This window comes from Myodes glareolus, chromosome 5 (genome assembly GCF_982192425.1).
Source record: "Myodes glareolus chromosome 5, mMyoGla1.1, whole genome shotgun sequence".
NCBI lineage: Eukaryota > Metazoa > Chordata > Mammalia > Rodentia > Cricetidae > Myodes > Myodes glareolus.
In genome coordinates this window covers 44,815,018-44,830,958 of record NC_142030.1, presented here as the reverse complement: position 1 = coordinate 44,830,958, position 15,941 = coordinate 44,815,018, and the positions used below count along the sequence as shown (strand labels likewise).

The 15,941-nt window shown below is 46.8% G+C and overlaps 1 protein-coding gene across 2 annotated transcripts in view; it reads right to left on the bottom strand.

Moving 5' to 3' along the window:
* Ube2e2 (ubiquitin conjugating enzyme E2 E2) overlaps positions 1–7,279 on the bottom strand; it is a 275,412-nt gene extending 268,133 nt beyond the window's left edge. For both annotated transcript variants that reach the window (XM_085687893.2, XM_085687894.2), the window contains exons 1-2: positions 7,139–7,279; positions 1,789–1,972 (exon numbers count right to left, since the gene is read on the bottom strand). In XM_085687893.2, coding sequence (XP_085544019.1) covers positions 1,789–1,964 — 176 coding nt within the window. In that variant the 5' untranslated portion in view covers positions 1,965–1,972; positions 7,139–7,279. The remainder of the gene's footprint in view (positions 1–1,788; positions 1,973–7,138) is intronic.
* Positions 7,280–15,941: the final 8,662 nt, after the last annotated feature.

The following is a 15,941-nucleotide window of genomic DNA, read 5'->3' as shown; positions in this document are numbered from 1 at the left end:
CATTGCTCCCCTCCTGGCCTTTCTTATCCACCCTACCCACTTAGCAAGAGCAGGTGTCTGCACTCTACCTTAGGGGAGAAAAGTCACTCTGCTAGGCCTCCTGGCCACGGGGTATAACAGCAAAGAGAAACAGAAACGTTTCCCTGCCCTAGCGTGTTCCAGTTTACACTGGTAAATATCAGCAGCTATCTGACTTTATATAAATCCCTCACCAGTGGTCAGAGATTCTGGCAAGGAAAAAGTGGATACTCAGGCAGGCGTATCCAGGCTGCACACATCAGGACAGCGATGATGGTGACCTAACACATCTATGGATCCCAGCGTCAGGACAGCTATATCGGTGACCTAACACATCTGTGGATCACAGCGTCACAACAGGATATCAGAGAGTTGGATACCCTGCATCTAGTCAGCTTGGATGTCTTGCCAACCAGTTACCATTACTTTTGCCAGAGGGCCTACAAAGGCTAACCTGGGCCTGTGGGAAGGACTCAGTTAGAAGGACACAGTCTCTGGTTTGGAGAAAATGCATTTCCTAATCATATCTTCCAGTGGTTTATAAATTTATCATTCAGGAGCATTTCCTGTACCTGTAGTCACATGTGCTGAGAAGAAAGTTAAACTAACACCTACTTGCTATTTTTATTCTTTAAAAAGGTATTAATGAACATAAAATCACAAGCAAGTACAAGTCCACAGAACATAATCTGCCTTTCAAATTATCTTCCAAGCACCAGGCTATAATAAAATGCTATCAAAGCAGATTCCCTCTGAGCCCACTGACGTGCCGATCACTGTAAGAGGTTGAAGTAGCGATAGAGCATCATCCAAGTATCTCCTTTCCAGATCTATCCGTTCTCTAGGGAGAAAGGAAGCCGGTATCAAGACCAGCCCCCAGCGAATGTAATGAAATCAAGATGCATTAACACTAGCGATTCTGACTTTACCAACTGAGAGGGTTATCACTAACAATTACTTCAATAGTGGTATATGTGTGTACATGTGTGAACAAGTGTGTGTGTGAGAGAGAGAATGTATGTGTGTGTGTGGTATGTCTCTGTGTGTGTGTGTACATGTGTGTGTGTGAACTCATGGATAAGCCAGAGGTCAACATCACTTATCTCCCCTTTCACTCCCTGTTCATCCTGGGTTTTGTTTGTTTGTTTGTTTGTTTTTTGTCTTTTTTTCTTCTGGGGTTGAGATAGAATCTCTTCACTAAACCTGGAGCTCGCTGACTGGACAAGGCTTGATGGCCAGTGAGTTACAGGACCCACCTGTGTCCCCTCCACACACACATACTCCCTCCGCACTCCCACACCCCCAACCCAGAGCACTGTGGTTACAGATGTGCCCTACAACACCCAGTTTTTATAGGGGTGACACTAATCCAGACTCGGCAACAAGCCCTTTGCCCACTGAACCATCTCCCCACTCCCCATTCCTAGTCAAGAGATTCTTAACGTCTATTCTGTTACCAGATACAAAAATATATTCACAATCAAATAACCATAAATCAAATTAGACTTTTATAATGTCCTGCTCATGTTTTCCTAACAAGATAGAAATATATCAATACGCCACAAGTACGGATTTTATAATAGGCCATGACTCTAAATTGGCTTTTAAAAGTTTCTCACAATTTAAAACACATATAAAGAATTATATTAAAGTGGGGGAAAGCTATAAACTCTATGATCTTTGTTCCAGAAAAGTAACTAAATGCAAGCGAAAAGCTGAGTTTAGGGTTCTAACTTGTGGGCAAACGCAAAGCCGACAGGAGCTGGGTACCTTTTGGCACTGGTGGACAGTTTGGCAGCCGTCTTGCTGGATATCTTTCCCTCCTTCTTCTTGGGCTGAACTTGCTCTCGCTCGGGTTCCTGCTGGACGCTCTCCCGCTGATCCCCATCGGAACTCCCTCCACTGGTGCTTGGGCTGTCGTCCACTCTCTGTGCCTCCGTGGACATTTTAGATCCTGGAACACAGGACGAAGCCTCATTTACTCTGCTGGGGGGGGGGGGGGGGGACTAGGACAGGGAACGTCCAGAACGGGGAGAAACGAGCCTAAGAGGCAAAGGAAGCCAAACTAGGTATAAAAAACGGGAGTTGTCCATTTACAAAACAAGTAACTCTGGGGGTGGCCCACACTTTCTTTCTACGATTTCATGCAAAATTTAGACATAAATATTGGTATTTTATTCACGAAACAAAGTGGGAACAATTCAAACGTTCTCTAACTGATAGTAAAGCATGGTGCAGCCACAAATGAAGTCTGGTATCTGCATGCTTCTGCGGAAAGACCTTAACTCTTTACACTAAAAGAAGCCAGACACGAGGACCACAGACTGCAAAGCTCTCTTGTTAGAAATGTCCAGACAGGTAAATCCATGGGACACAGAGACAGACTGAAGGGAAGTGACTTTTAGAGGACAGAAAGTTTCCTTTGAGTGACAGCAATGTTCCTAACTTAAGCGGTGGTCAGAGTAGAAAAGCCTCAGCGTGTTCGGCCTTTGCTTCTGTGGCACTGAGGACTGAAGCCAGGGTCTCACCATGCTAGGCAAGCCCCACTGAGCTACCTTCAACCCCAAGGCTAAACTGTACACTTTAAGATGGTGGAGGTATAGTTTGGGCAGAGCACATGTCAGCAGAGTTCAAGCTCCAGTGTATACAAAAAAGGAGGAGACTAATTTCATAAGGTAAGTTACATCTCAAAAGGACTGGCATAAGACACAGCAGAAGAGGCCGGAGAGATGGCTCAGAGGTAAAGAGCACTGGCTGCTCTTGCAGAGAACCTGGGCTCCATTCCCAACGCCCACACGGTGGCTCACAATGGTCTGTAACTCCAGCTCCAGCAGATATGACACCCTCTCTGACCTCCCTGGGCACCAGGCACATATGTGGTACACAGACATGCAAGCAAACAAAACCCCATACACAGAAAATAAAAATAAGTAGATCTTTTTTAAAAGGCAGCAGGAGAAAAAAGGATTGAGAGGTTAATTTTCACGGGCACTGAGCTGCGCACTCTGTGCTCAGCTGTGGGAAGTCTGCACGGGGTAAACAGACCTGCAAAGTGTCCCCGCAAGTCACTGCACGGAGGCCCAGGGCTGAGAAACAGGACACTGCCACACTCACAGCCAATCGATACATCCTCAGAGCTGAGCCAAGGTTAAAATCCTCTAAGCTGGGAAATTGTTTGAAGTAACCTTTGTGATAACAGAACAGAGGCCACATGATTCCAAACAAGAACTCAAGCTTACGAGGGTATGGGCACTGGCCCAGCTCCACTGAGTAACCGCGTGTCTAAGAGAGAGAGACTGAACTGAGACACTGACGGATTCAGTTTTTTGGTTTTTGGTTTTTTTCCCTCAGTCTGGAGGAAATCACCTTCGAGGTTGGAAATTCACTTTGCTCTGAGTTCATGCTCCTGGGGCAGCTCCAATTACCAACTCAATTTCCTCAGTGCCCTGATACCTGGGCAGCCGTTATAACCTGGATAACAGACACAAGAACGCACGGAGCGAAAAGGATATCCCTCCCCCAATCTCATTCCACTGCAATCACCCCCAGTTTGATCCTTGCTATTACATCCTGTCTGACCCAACAAGCGGAGAGACCCAGAACTGAACTGACAAAACTCATGCCCAGACTCTACAGGGCCTCAAGACACCAGTCATCACTTTGGGTATCATATAGCTAAGGCTCGGGCATGTCTTTGAAAAATGAGACTGCCTGTGACTAATATCCTCATCAACACCATCATCATCAACACACACACAAGGGGGTGGGAGGAGATTTATCTAAATTCCTCTTGAAAAAGACTCTTTTTTGGTTACTCTTACATTAAAACTTTGAAATCAACCTGCTCCTGATATGGTCAAGAGTACTCCTCAGTGCAGCCAAAAGCAGAAGCCTCACTTAAAGCAATCCATCACAATCATTACCTAGTCCAAAGGCATGCCCCAGTAACTCTGATCAGCTCTCACCCTCACCAGTTCAACCGAGAGTCTGCTCAAAACCATGGTGGTTTTTCAACACAGGCCTCTAGCAGACTGAAAGTTTCATAAGACAAATGTCTCTGTATAAGACAAATAAGCACAGGAAAGGACCGGAAGAATCGGGATGCACGGGGACGAAGCATCAAAAGACACCACACATAACATCACCACTCTCAGCCCTAACAGTTCCTTATAGCCTGTCCCAATAGCTCTCAAACGCTCACAGAACCCGGGACTGCTCTCCTCCCTCTTCTGGAAATGGAGAGCATCATTCTCTGTGGCTACGACACCTTTTATGAGCTATAAAGTCACTTAATAGAATACTGAAATTTGATGTCAGTATGTTTCATGTCTAGCTCTAAAAGTCTGAGTATATTTCTTGGTTTTTCTTCCATTTTTTTTATTTGACTTTAACGTTCTTATTATTGGATTTAATATTTGTATTCTTTTTTCAGCTTGCTTCTTTGAGTTAAAATATACCAAAAGCTAAAAACCTTGTTAAGTATGTGCACTGCAGCAAGCCAGACAGAGCAGATGTACGGGGAAAGAAAAAAAAAGCGCTCTTAGGGTTAGATTTCTCAGGGCAAGGTGCTGCTGGCAAACTTTTAATACATGTGAATCAGTGAAAAATCGTGGTATGCATCCTAAACCTGAGGCAATCCATCACACAGCAAACACAGGAAGCACAGAAAAAGTTACCTTACACTGCAGCCACGGCTACGACCGCTATGTCAAGTCACAGCTGTGCACAGCTGTGCACTGAGTTATCCATATAGCTGCACACGCCTCGGTCGGTATTCTTCACGGACATTTACATACACCTAATAAGGTGTCAACTACGTAATTACTGAATAGACTACTCAATGATGTAACATGCCGTAAATTTCATGAACTACTACAGAAGACCAGAAGATGAACTACTAAAAATACTACTGAAAGGCTTAGGGGGTGTGGCTCAGTGGTAGAGCACTTACCAAACACATGTGAAGGCCTGGGTTCAATCCTAAACTGCCACGGAAAGTATTTAAATGTCTAAATAGAAGCATGATTTCTACAGTGTGACAGCTAAAGAAATTATTTCTACTCCGGATTTAAGATACCTCATTTCATCCAAAGCTTGACCTACAAACGTCAAATCCACCCAAGGCCACTGATAATCATTATTGAATCATTTAGAAATAAAGGTTTCGCATCTCTTTTTCAGAAGTCAAAAAACAAAGGAATGTCGTTCGAGTGTTTTCTGAATCCTTGATTACAGAAAAAATACGGGACAAAGTGATTGCACACGCAGGCACAATGAATTTTTATGAAGGATAATACTCTATAGATCATTCCAATTAACTATATGTATAAAACTGTCTCTCTAAAGTATAAATGAGTAAGTCCCTGAATATAAACTTTTAAATATTATCTTTACAGTCACTTTAAAATTAATTCCCAAAGAGCTAATTCCATACGATTACCTGACCTAAAGGAAGTTAAATTCCAGGGCTCTACACACAAATATATCCTTCAATGACAGTTTCAAAGATCTTAAGATACCTAAAGTGGTATTTTCATTTCAGATTCAAAGTAAACCTTAGTTCCTAACTAAACATAAGATAATATGGTGGATTTTCCAAAAACATGTTACATTTAAGAATTCAAACACACTGATTTTCTAAGCTTTCTTCCCTAAGCGTTCTATGTGGTGACTGGACTCTGTAAATTACTAGCATGGTGAATGAAATTCACCTGCTCCATAAAAATGAATCTGGCTGCAAATCCCACTGATGAAACCAACAATAGTCAAGTCCACATTACCACTCAAATCATGAGATGTCATGATAAAAAAAAAACCCTTGAAAAAGGAAGAACTCATTTAAGCTGCTACGACAGGAAAATGTGAACTTGTATTCGGCATCTTGTAGAAAAACTACTTGGGATTTCTAAACTTTTCCAAAATGTAAAATATTTTATATTATATGCTGAACATGTAGCGCTATCCAGCTTTTCATATGACTGAAAAGATATTTATGCACAAAACAACAGTGAAGCTCTTGATTGGGGGGAAGTGAGCCGTTCCCTAGGGGAAACAGCTCAAGGTATGACATATGAAAACACTCCATCTTCATTGTCGCCCACATATGAAACTGCAAAGCGCCCAGGAGCATCCCAGCTGCCTGAGTTAAAGACAAATATTTGGATTCCCAAGATTCAGATTCGATTATCACATTTCCAGAGCGTGCTTTTCCAAAACCCAAGGATTTAAAACTAAGACGAGCTTTTAAAAATCTTTCTCAACAGTAAGGTAACCAGAGGTAAGTCCTAGCACATCCTTTTGTACTTTAAAATAGAAATACTTTCGTAGACCCTCAAAATTACACAATACAGGGGTTGGGGTGAAAAGAGTCCTACAAATCAGCAAATGGGTCCAAGAACCACCGAGCCCAGGGTGATCATGTCTCTAATGCGGCCTTAATTTCCTTTAGGGAAGATGGATTGAGCATTTCTGGTTAGTCGTGGGAAAAGAGCCACAAGAAGCCAGGCTTTATGTTCATTAAAATTGGAAAAGGGTAAATGGATCAAAACATTAGGAGCAAAGGGGCGGGGGGGGGGGGCAGGGGGAAATCCAGTTTCCAATCAAGCCAGTGGGGGCTGCAGAGAAGCCAGAGGAAAACCGGCTTCGGAGCCAAACTGTGCCCTGCACCAGGCATTACAAAAGACCAGTGCGACGCCCCCCACCCCGGGGCATCACGCACACACCCAACCGGTGCTCCCGGGCGGGTCCTCGCCCGCACGGACACCTCGTGCAGCAATTATGCAATTAGGGAAGAGCTCGGGACAGCCGGGCACTTTGCACCGCGACATCCATCCTGGACTTTGCGGAGACTTAGTTCCCGGCTGTAGCGGGCGCGGGTGAGGAGGGGAGGGGTCCTGGAGAGCAGAGGAGGGCCACACTCTGCGGGAGGGGGGAGGGGCGCGCGGGCCCCGGCGGGCACGCGCAGGGCCAGCGAGGCCTGCGGGGCCGCGGGCGCGAGCCCGAGCTGAGGCCGCGACGGGGGCGGGGATCTCGCCGGGCTGCCCCTCGCCGCGTGGGGTCCCCGCGCGCCCCCCGCCGCGGCTCGGGCCGCGGCCACGCCCGCCCGCCCGCGCCCACTCACCTCGCGGCGCCGCCCGCGCTCCAACCGCGGCTCCGACGCCGAGTCCCGGAGTGAAGCCGCCGCCTCCGCGAGCCGCCGCCGCCGCCGCCGCCGCCGCCACCCGGCCGTCCGCGCGCGCCCCCTCCTAGGCGCGCACTCGCCTTGCCCGCCCCGAGAGCCCGAAACGGCGCGAGCCCCACGTCGGCCTTGCGGCAGCGCGCCCGCGCGCCCGAGCCGCGCTTTCGCCCCGCCCCGCCGGCGCGTGCCCGCGCGGGGTCCGGTGAGGTGCGCGCGCAAAAGTAAAGTGACAGCTGAGTCCCGGGCCGGGCCAGCGGAGGCAACGGCGGGCGAAGGAGAAAGGAAAAAGGGAGGTGGGAAATCGAGGCTGGACGGCGGCGGGCGGCGAGGGACGCGAGGACCTTGACGAGCGCGCGCATTAAAGGGACACGCGGACGAAGGGGTGGAGGCGCTCCCCAGGAGGGTGCTGTGCAGCGGAGCAGGGGGAGGGGCAAGGAGAACCCCCCCACCCGCACCGTGCACCCACCAACTCGTGCACGCGCAGGGCCCACCTGCACCGCGGTGGGAAAACTTCACGTGGGCCCGGGTGAAGCCTCGGTTTACCCTATAGCTGCTGCAGGACGGCTCCTGCTGTGCCTGGTCCTGTCCTGGAACTCGGGCTGCCACCACAGGAGGCTGTGGGGTGGTGCGGGGGAGGGCGGAGAGAAGGGTACAACACTATCAGAGCGAGTGGGAGGCTGCCTCTGAGCCCGAGAGACCGGTGTGGGACAGTAGCCTTACTGTGGGTGGCCTAAGGAACATCAGGTTCCCCTGTCATTGTAGCCCAAAATAGCCACTTAAAAAACAAAAACAAAAATTGTGCATGCTTTGTAAACTCAGCTTCCATGAACTCACCCCACCACCAAAGTATACACACACACACACACACACACACACACACACACACACACACACCCCTCCAACCTCTCCTAACAGCTGAGTTCTAGGCCCGCTCTTGACTTCTGTTAGGAGACTTGGGAGCTGTTGAGACTGTGCAGTTGTCCTGCCCGGCAGAGCAGCTGATGACAGACCTCCATACCCGCCTATGACAAGAGCAGACCCAATGTAGTCTAAGTCACTTGAGCAGTGCTAGTCAGTGCATCGGAAATGATGGGGAGACCAGCCTACCAGCGGCCATAGGCCACCCTGGGGTATGAGAAGTCCTGAGTCGATCAGACAGCCTAAAGAAAGTAGTGCCAAAATGACCCCAGACACTGGAGCAAGGCAAGAGCCGTTGCTTGTGTCCACCAGATGCGTTCTTCAAGAACGGACTTTGTGGGGGGTGGGGAGTAAAAAAAAAAAAAAAAAAAAAAAAAGAACGGACTTTGAATTAATCACCTCCCTGAAAACTGTCCAAAGCAGCTAGTGGTATCTAGCCTGGAACTCCACCCAGGGGGAAAAAAATGACAGCACCTGCGTCTTCAGGAATGCCAGCTCGAGAATACGTGGGAGGGTTCAAAATGGGTGAGCCCTGAGTTTCTTGTTTGTGTGGCCACTTACATCTGTCACACGATGTCTTAGATGTGGTACGGTGTATTAACAGAAATGGAATTTGGAATATGATCAAATAGAACACTTTCATAGACTGTCTTAAGTGTGGATAGAATTCATCTTCCCTCACGAAATCTTTGCATATTTTCATTTTCCTGATTATGTTTCAAGAATACAGGAAGCAAAGCCGTACCTGTGTTTTGAAACGTTAAAAAAAATAATTGTTTTGTTTTGATGTGGGATTTGACCCAGGACTTCCACAGACTAAGCAGGCATGCAAGTCCACCCACCTCTGGTATCCTGTGCTTCTGTGGGTGCTGTTGCCTTACACTGGACGTTGTATCAGAAAGTACCCTTCTGTTCCAGCCATTTTCCAAGGCTTGTTTGTAGTTCTGTCACTGACAGCGGGGCGTGGGGTACAGTGATGTCACCTTCCATCCTGTGGAAACAATTGAGGAATTTCGCTGCCATACCGTTGAAACTGTGTTCATGGATATTTCACAAAGTTCAAAACAGGAATACAAGTCTGATTCACACTTTTCATTCATTGAAGAAGCATGAATTGTTGTGTGCCAGGTTCTAGTTTGAGTCTAGGTAGTCGGGATATAACTACAAATGAAGAGGAAAACCTGGTCCTCAGATTTCCTTGTCAACCTCATCCTCTATATTCAACTCACTAGCGAATTCTGCAGATTCGGTTGTCTGCTATGTCTGTCGAATGTTATTCCAGAGAGCCGTAGCCAGTCAAAGCCCAGATTTATGCGCTTTGTAACTGTGGGTGCCTATTACAAAATGTGACATCTGTAACACAACCCCACACCCCAAGACTCAGAGAACATTAAGGAAGATGAAGAGGCAGAAGAAAGATTTTAAGAGCCAGAGGACATGGAGAACTGCAGCAAAATAATGTCTTTCGGATGTGGCGGAGATGTCATCCCCATAGACTCTCAATAGTGTCGCTGCCTGCACGAAAGCACACCAGTCAAAATGCCAATATAGATCAGGGGAGGACTCACAAGGCCACCCATCTCGTGGAAGAGCTACAAGAAGCCAAGGCCTTCTGAGGGAGGCTTGGTTTTCTTCAGGGGCAAGACAGGTTTGCCCACACCAAAATGATCAGCTCTACAGCCATGGACATATTTATAGGGAGCGAGGCCTGAACTCAGTAGTGTGCACGCATGCGTGTGTGTGTGTGTGTGTGTGTGTGTGTGTGTGTGTGTGTATTACAAGAGATGAGAGGACATACATTTAAGATTTGAGACACGGACATGGGCAAAGATACAGGAGGATTTAGACAGGGATAGAAAGTAGTATATGATGAAAATACATTGAATTCTTATATGAAGTTCTCAAAACAACCTCCTCAAGAAATACTTATGCCTTCCCATTTCCCCACTTACTGCTAATTTCCCCAGTCTGAGCTACTGTGAAATCTCAGTGGAAGTCTCCTGTTTTTTTTTTCCACTCCCCATGCTCTCGCCAAACACACACATACACACATGCGCACACACACAAACACACACACACACACATGCGCGCGCACACACACGGAGGGACAGGTGCAGAGACACACAATTTTTAAAGCAGGGCAGCCAGAGTAGCAGGACCGGCTTGTGATCTCAGTACTCAGAAGACAAAGGCAGAAAGGCACCAAACTGGAGGCCGCCCTGAAAAGAAGAAAAATGCAACCCTAAGACATAGGTTGAACTGTGTCTCTCTTCTTCTCAAAAACGCCAATGACCTTGCACCCCGCAGCAAGAGCAAAACTCTCCTAATGGCTATGTGACCTCAGACCTCCTCAGCCCTCTGCCTCCAGCCAGCCTTCCAAACTGTAATACTCACCATTACCTATCCCTAGACCGACTGCTCTCCCCTCCTGCCCCTCCCCCTCTGTTTTATTTCCTCCTCGCCACTGTCCTCATATTTGCGGTTCCATTATATCATCCTGTCATTGTGAACTCACCCCTCCTTCCTACATCCCTTATCTCTGAGCTTTAATATGGATTCGCTTCCAAGCAGAACTGGCAAACGGGAATGCTTGAAGGATCCCTCTGATTTTCTCACAGAAAAGTTCAGGAGAAGGTAGAGTCAATATTTATCTTTTTAGATGAATGGTAGGACAATTTTTTTTTCTGGGAGTAAGAAGATGAGATGTAAGCAGAACGTGTCACACTGTGGGGGATTCTGCCCCTTGTCTGGTGAGCCTCCATCCTTCTTAGGCACTTAATGAGAAGAGATTATGAAATATCGATTCTACTCCTTGGAAGAAACATCTATTAGCTTGGATTGACCAATGATTAGAACGCTGGAGTTGGTATGGTGACACACACCTGTTGTCCCAGCACTTGGGAGGTTGAGGTACAAGGGTCATGAATTTGTCTGGTTGACAAAACCCTGTCTCAGAAAACCACAGACTGTCAGGCGGTGGTAGCGTATGTCTTTACTCCCAGCACTTGGGAGGTAGAGGTAGGTGACCTCTGTGAATTTGAGGTCAGGCTGGTCTACAAAGTGAGTTTCAGGACAGCCAGGACTGTTACACAGAGAAACCATGTCTCAAACCTCCTCCCCGCCCCCCCCCCCAAAAAAAGGAAAGAGAAAGCAAGAAAGGAAAAAAGAAACCACCGACTGGGAATTGTAGCTCAGTAATATAGCATTTGCTCAGCCTGTCCAAGGCTGACAGTTCTATCCCTAACATGAAGAACAAATTAGAAACCCTGAGAGAAGGAAAGAAAATAATGATCTTTTCATTAAAGTCTGTAGGCTCATGTGATCACCAAGTATATTCTAGATGTTAAAGAAGGGACTACACAAACTTTTATTTAAAATGGTAGCTCACTTCTGTAATGCAATGCATCTGGAAACCTGAGGCAGGAGGATTCCCATGAGTTAGAAGCCAGCCTGGGTTACATAGTGAGTTCCAGACCAGTCTGAACTAGAGTAAAACCTTACAGAAAGAAAGGAGAGGAGAGGAGAGGAGAGGAGAGGAGAGGAGAGGAGAGGAGAGGAGAGGAGAGGAGAGGAGGGGAGAGGAGAAGACAACTGAACTCTCTGTCACTTAGTACCGCACTGGTACACAGGTAGCAAATGGTTGCTACATAAGTCAACAAATAAATGAGTTTCTAACAGGAATGGAAGAGCTAATTCTTCTGACTTCATATGGTCTGTAAATTTGGCCCAGGCTGCCGTGCGCCATTACATATGCTGTATACTGTAACATGTCATATTAATTAAGATGTGAAAGCCAGCCCTAGTGAGATGGCTCAACGGATCTTGACACCTGCAGCAAAAGCCTGGTGACGTGAGTTTCATCCCCAAAACCTACATAAAGATGGAAGAAGAGGACCAACTTCCCAAAGTTGTCATGTGACTTCCACATGCTGCCTGTGGCCGGCATGCCTCCCCATCATCATGCACACACACAATAGTAAATAGATAAAATTTTAAAAGTCTGAACGGTATGAATGCCCACATGTGTCTGGTTCTCCACCCCCAGCCCCTATGTGCGTGCAGTCTTCAGTTTCTGTGGCGCTCCTAACAATGCCTGCCTCTGGTGTTTGTACTCATGTACCTTCTCCCACCACATCCTTATTCCAGGGTCCAGATGGCACTGAAAAGAAGGTGAGCTTGGTGGAGAAAAGATGCTAGATGTCCATCTCGGTATATTTTGAAGGCTTGTGCAACCTTTCGGAGATGGAGGCTCGGTAGAGAAAGTTAGATCAGGAGCAAAGTTTGATAGCCAGGCCCACTTCCTGTCTGCTCTCTGTCTCTTGACAGTAGACTCTGTGACCAGCTGCCTCACACTTAGCTGCCATGACTGACCTGCTATTTTGAACTTGGTTCCCTCAAATCATAGTCCAAAATAATGCTCCCCATACATTTCGGTTGATTCTCATCTGATATTTTACAACAGACACAAGAAATGCACAGACTGTGCTTTACCATTTTGTCTTGTAAATGCTTTCCCAGAGCAGTCCACTGTGGCAGCTGGGAATCCCTCGAGCTGGTTTTACAGTGACTGCCCAGTACAGAGGTCACACCTTACCTGTCCCTGCATCTTGTTTAGTATAAAGAGACATCATCCTCAAGATCGTAAAGGGACTGAAATGTAATGGGACTTAAAAATGATACCATTTTTAAGGCATCCATGTCCCCAAATTATGGAGCTCTAGTGCGGGGGGGGGGGGGCGGAGTGTCATCACTTCAAAGGCGCTTGTATCAACACCCATTTCAAAGACTGCAAAAGATCTTTAGTACTTCCCGCAGATTCAGAATATATTCTGAAGAATGCTTTCTGGGACTCCATGAAGTCTCTGGCCCTCTCCACGAGTGTGGAGAGGCAGATAGGTGAAGGGTAGAAGGACCACAGATGCAGTCCACTGAGCCTCAGTCTAGACTGCTACTCGGGGTAGTAGAGCAGGTTCTACAGGAGGCTGTGATTTAAGTGAAGAACCAGAAGTGTTGTGAGAACAGGCTCTCCAACCCCCGCTCCACAAAAATAAATAAATAAATAAATAAACAAAGGTTTGTTGAAGGATAAAAAAGCAAAACCATCCAAGATAAAGGTACTTTTAGGTAAGACCTACAGTTCATTGATTCCTGATTATCCCACTTCAAGCCCTGTAATGTTGGTCTAAGTCTAGGAAGAAGACGCTATGGCAAAGACTTAACTGAGCTAACTAAGATCTTGCCCACAAACCCTGTGTGTTCAACACATGGGAGGGAGGATGTCACATGCTAGCATGTTGCCTGTGTGGACAGAGTGTAGGTGGCTGGGTTGCCCAGGGAGGCATCCATGCAGTGTTCTTAAGACCATTTGTGGGGAGTGACTTTGGCCATTTATAGAAAGCCTATGACCTCTGGGATTTCATAGCCTTTGGAGACTTCTAAAAATGCAACCACTTCCTGGGGCCTGGAGACAAAAGAAGGAAGTAGGCTTTGTTCTGAGGGGACACTATGGGGACTTGCAAGGAGGTTGAGGTCTTGTGCGTGGAATGGCCTTGTAGGACGTTAAACCCAACTACCCTCCAATTTAGACTTTGTTCCCAAAAGTTTGCAGATGCCTCGGGCAACAGGACTGTCTCTACTGATTGCCAGCTGTGTCCATGGCAGCTTTATTCTTCACCCCCCCCCTCCCGAGGATCTTCTTAGTTCTTTTCTCACCATGCTTTTGGGGCTGTGGAGCCTTGCTAACAGCCCCTCTGTAGGAAGGTTGCCTCGTTTATAAATGGCTGAATTGCTCTCTGAAGTTAGCGCGTCCTTGCCCTCGCTTGCCCCTCATGTGACGTGGTTTGCCGTACCCTAATCGTTTAAGCCACCCCTTTCAAACACACTCGAATTTGTCCACGTTTCTCTGGAAATGCAGTCCCATTAACCGAACACAATATTCCAAGAGACGTCTGCTCGGTTGAGCACAGGGAGCTGCCTGCTTCTTTGACCCCAGAAGCCTGTCATTCCCAAACACTGAATGTCATATGAATTTCCATCTCCTGTGGGGATATTAACTTTCAACCATCATTAAATCGAGGTCAAAGTAACTTTTTAAAATGTTTTAGGAGACTTAAAAGCCAAGAAAACAGATTGCAGTCTCATTTCAGTTCACCATGTGGTAAACCTTTACCCCTCGAGTTAATATGCACCTTTTACTCCTATAGCCTATAGGAAACAAGGTGTTCAGCTTTAAAAAAATAGTCATAAATTTTACCTTTTCTTGATTGAATCACAGAATTGTGTCATTGGGGAAAACAAAGATATTGATGACAAATAATCTACTTTTACCACAAGAATATAGGGACTTTGTCAAGTCCTTACGTGGAGTTGGCTTGACTGGGGTAGTGAGGGAATGAAGAAAGGACAGCCAGGGAGAGAGGGAGAGAGAGAGAGACAGAGAGACAGAGAGACAGAGAGAGACAGAGACAGAGAGAGAGAGACTGGGAGAGGGTGAACCAGGCTTTCTGAGAGATCCAGTCCATGTACAGAAGACCACAGACCCTGGATGCTCTGTGTGTTTGTTATGAGCTGAACAAAGATGCAGGGCTGTTACATACAGATAAACAAGGAGGTAGGGTTTGTGTACACAGCTCAATCAAGGAGACAGGTTTAGCCAGTCTTCGTAGGGAACTCTCTGTAGGGGATCAGTCTCCAGGCCGTAAATACCTGGTGGGAGAAAGCTATGGTGGGCATCTTCTACACAGCCTATCAACATCGGCACATGGACCAGACTTAGACTTTGCCATTTCTCTGAGCTTTAACCAGGGTGGGAGACTTTGACATTTTCACGTGGGTCAGAAGCTATGAGTCCCTGTCAAAAATCACACATTCACTCAGGACCTCACTCCCTCGGGGCTTCCTCCACTTCCTTCAGGGCTTTCCTTCCGTAAAAGAATTCACACGAGGTGAAGGGCTTGCCAGAGAGCCTGACCCTGAGTTCCAGTCCCGGGAAAGAACTGACTCCTCTAAGCTGTCCCCTGACCCTAACACATGCACTACGTGGCACATGCTCACACGCGCACACGCATGCACACACACACACACATGCACTATAATTTTTAAAATCAGATGGGTTTATTTGCTCCTGAAATTATATCATTCTCCCACTTTGGTGGGAAAAAAAACAATGAAATGAAATGGCTTCTTTTTAAACTACCTGGGATTTATGTACAGGAGGCCACCTTCACCGCCACCTCCCACCTCCTGTGCCAGTGCTGGGAACTGAACCCAGGGCTTTGTACATTCTAGGTGAGGACTGTTGACTCTGAGCCACAGCTCCAGCCCTAAGATTTTTTTCAATAAGCATTTACTTTATTAGGAAAAGAAAATGTTTGTTACATAAACATGTTTACATTTCTATCTCGCACACTTTCTGGCACCGCCATGAATAATAATTAGTCTGAGCACGGCTGACTACACACTACAACCTCATCCCATAATACATTTAATAGCTTGGTTACCAAACATTTTTTTCCCCCACAACACAAATTTAACATTCCCAACATGTCTCGCACTTTTATGTTTCTATTTCTAATAGCTGAGTTCTGTATAAGCACGTCCTTATTTGTGTCATATTTAAACTGTGGCCTGTCTCACACCTCTCTACCTTTAGTGACTGCGAAGGAAATCTACCGCTACATAACACACCGCTCCCTGTTTATTATCCTGTTGGTGGCTGAAACAACAGCCATTTGCTTTTCTCATGAATTGAGATTTGGCCAGGGATGCATGGAAATGGCTTAGCTCTGCTCTTTGCACCAGCAAGCAGACGTGGAGAATTTGGACCGAC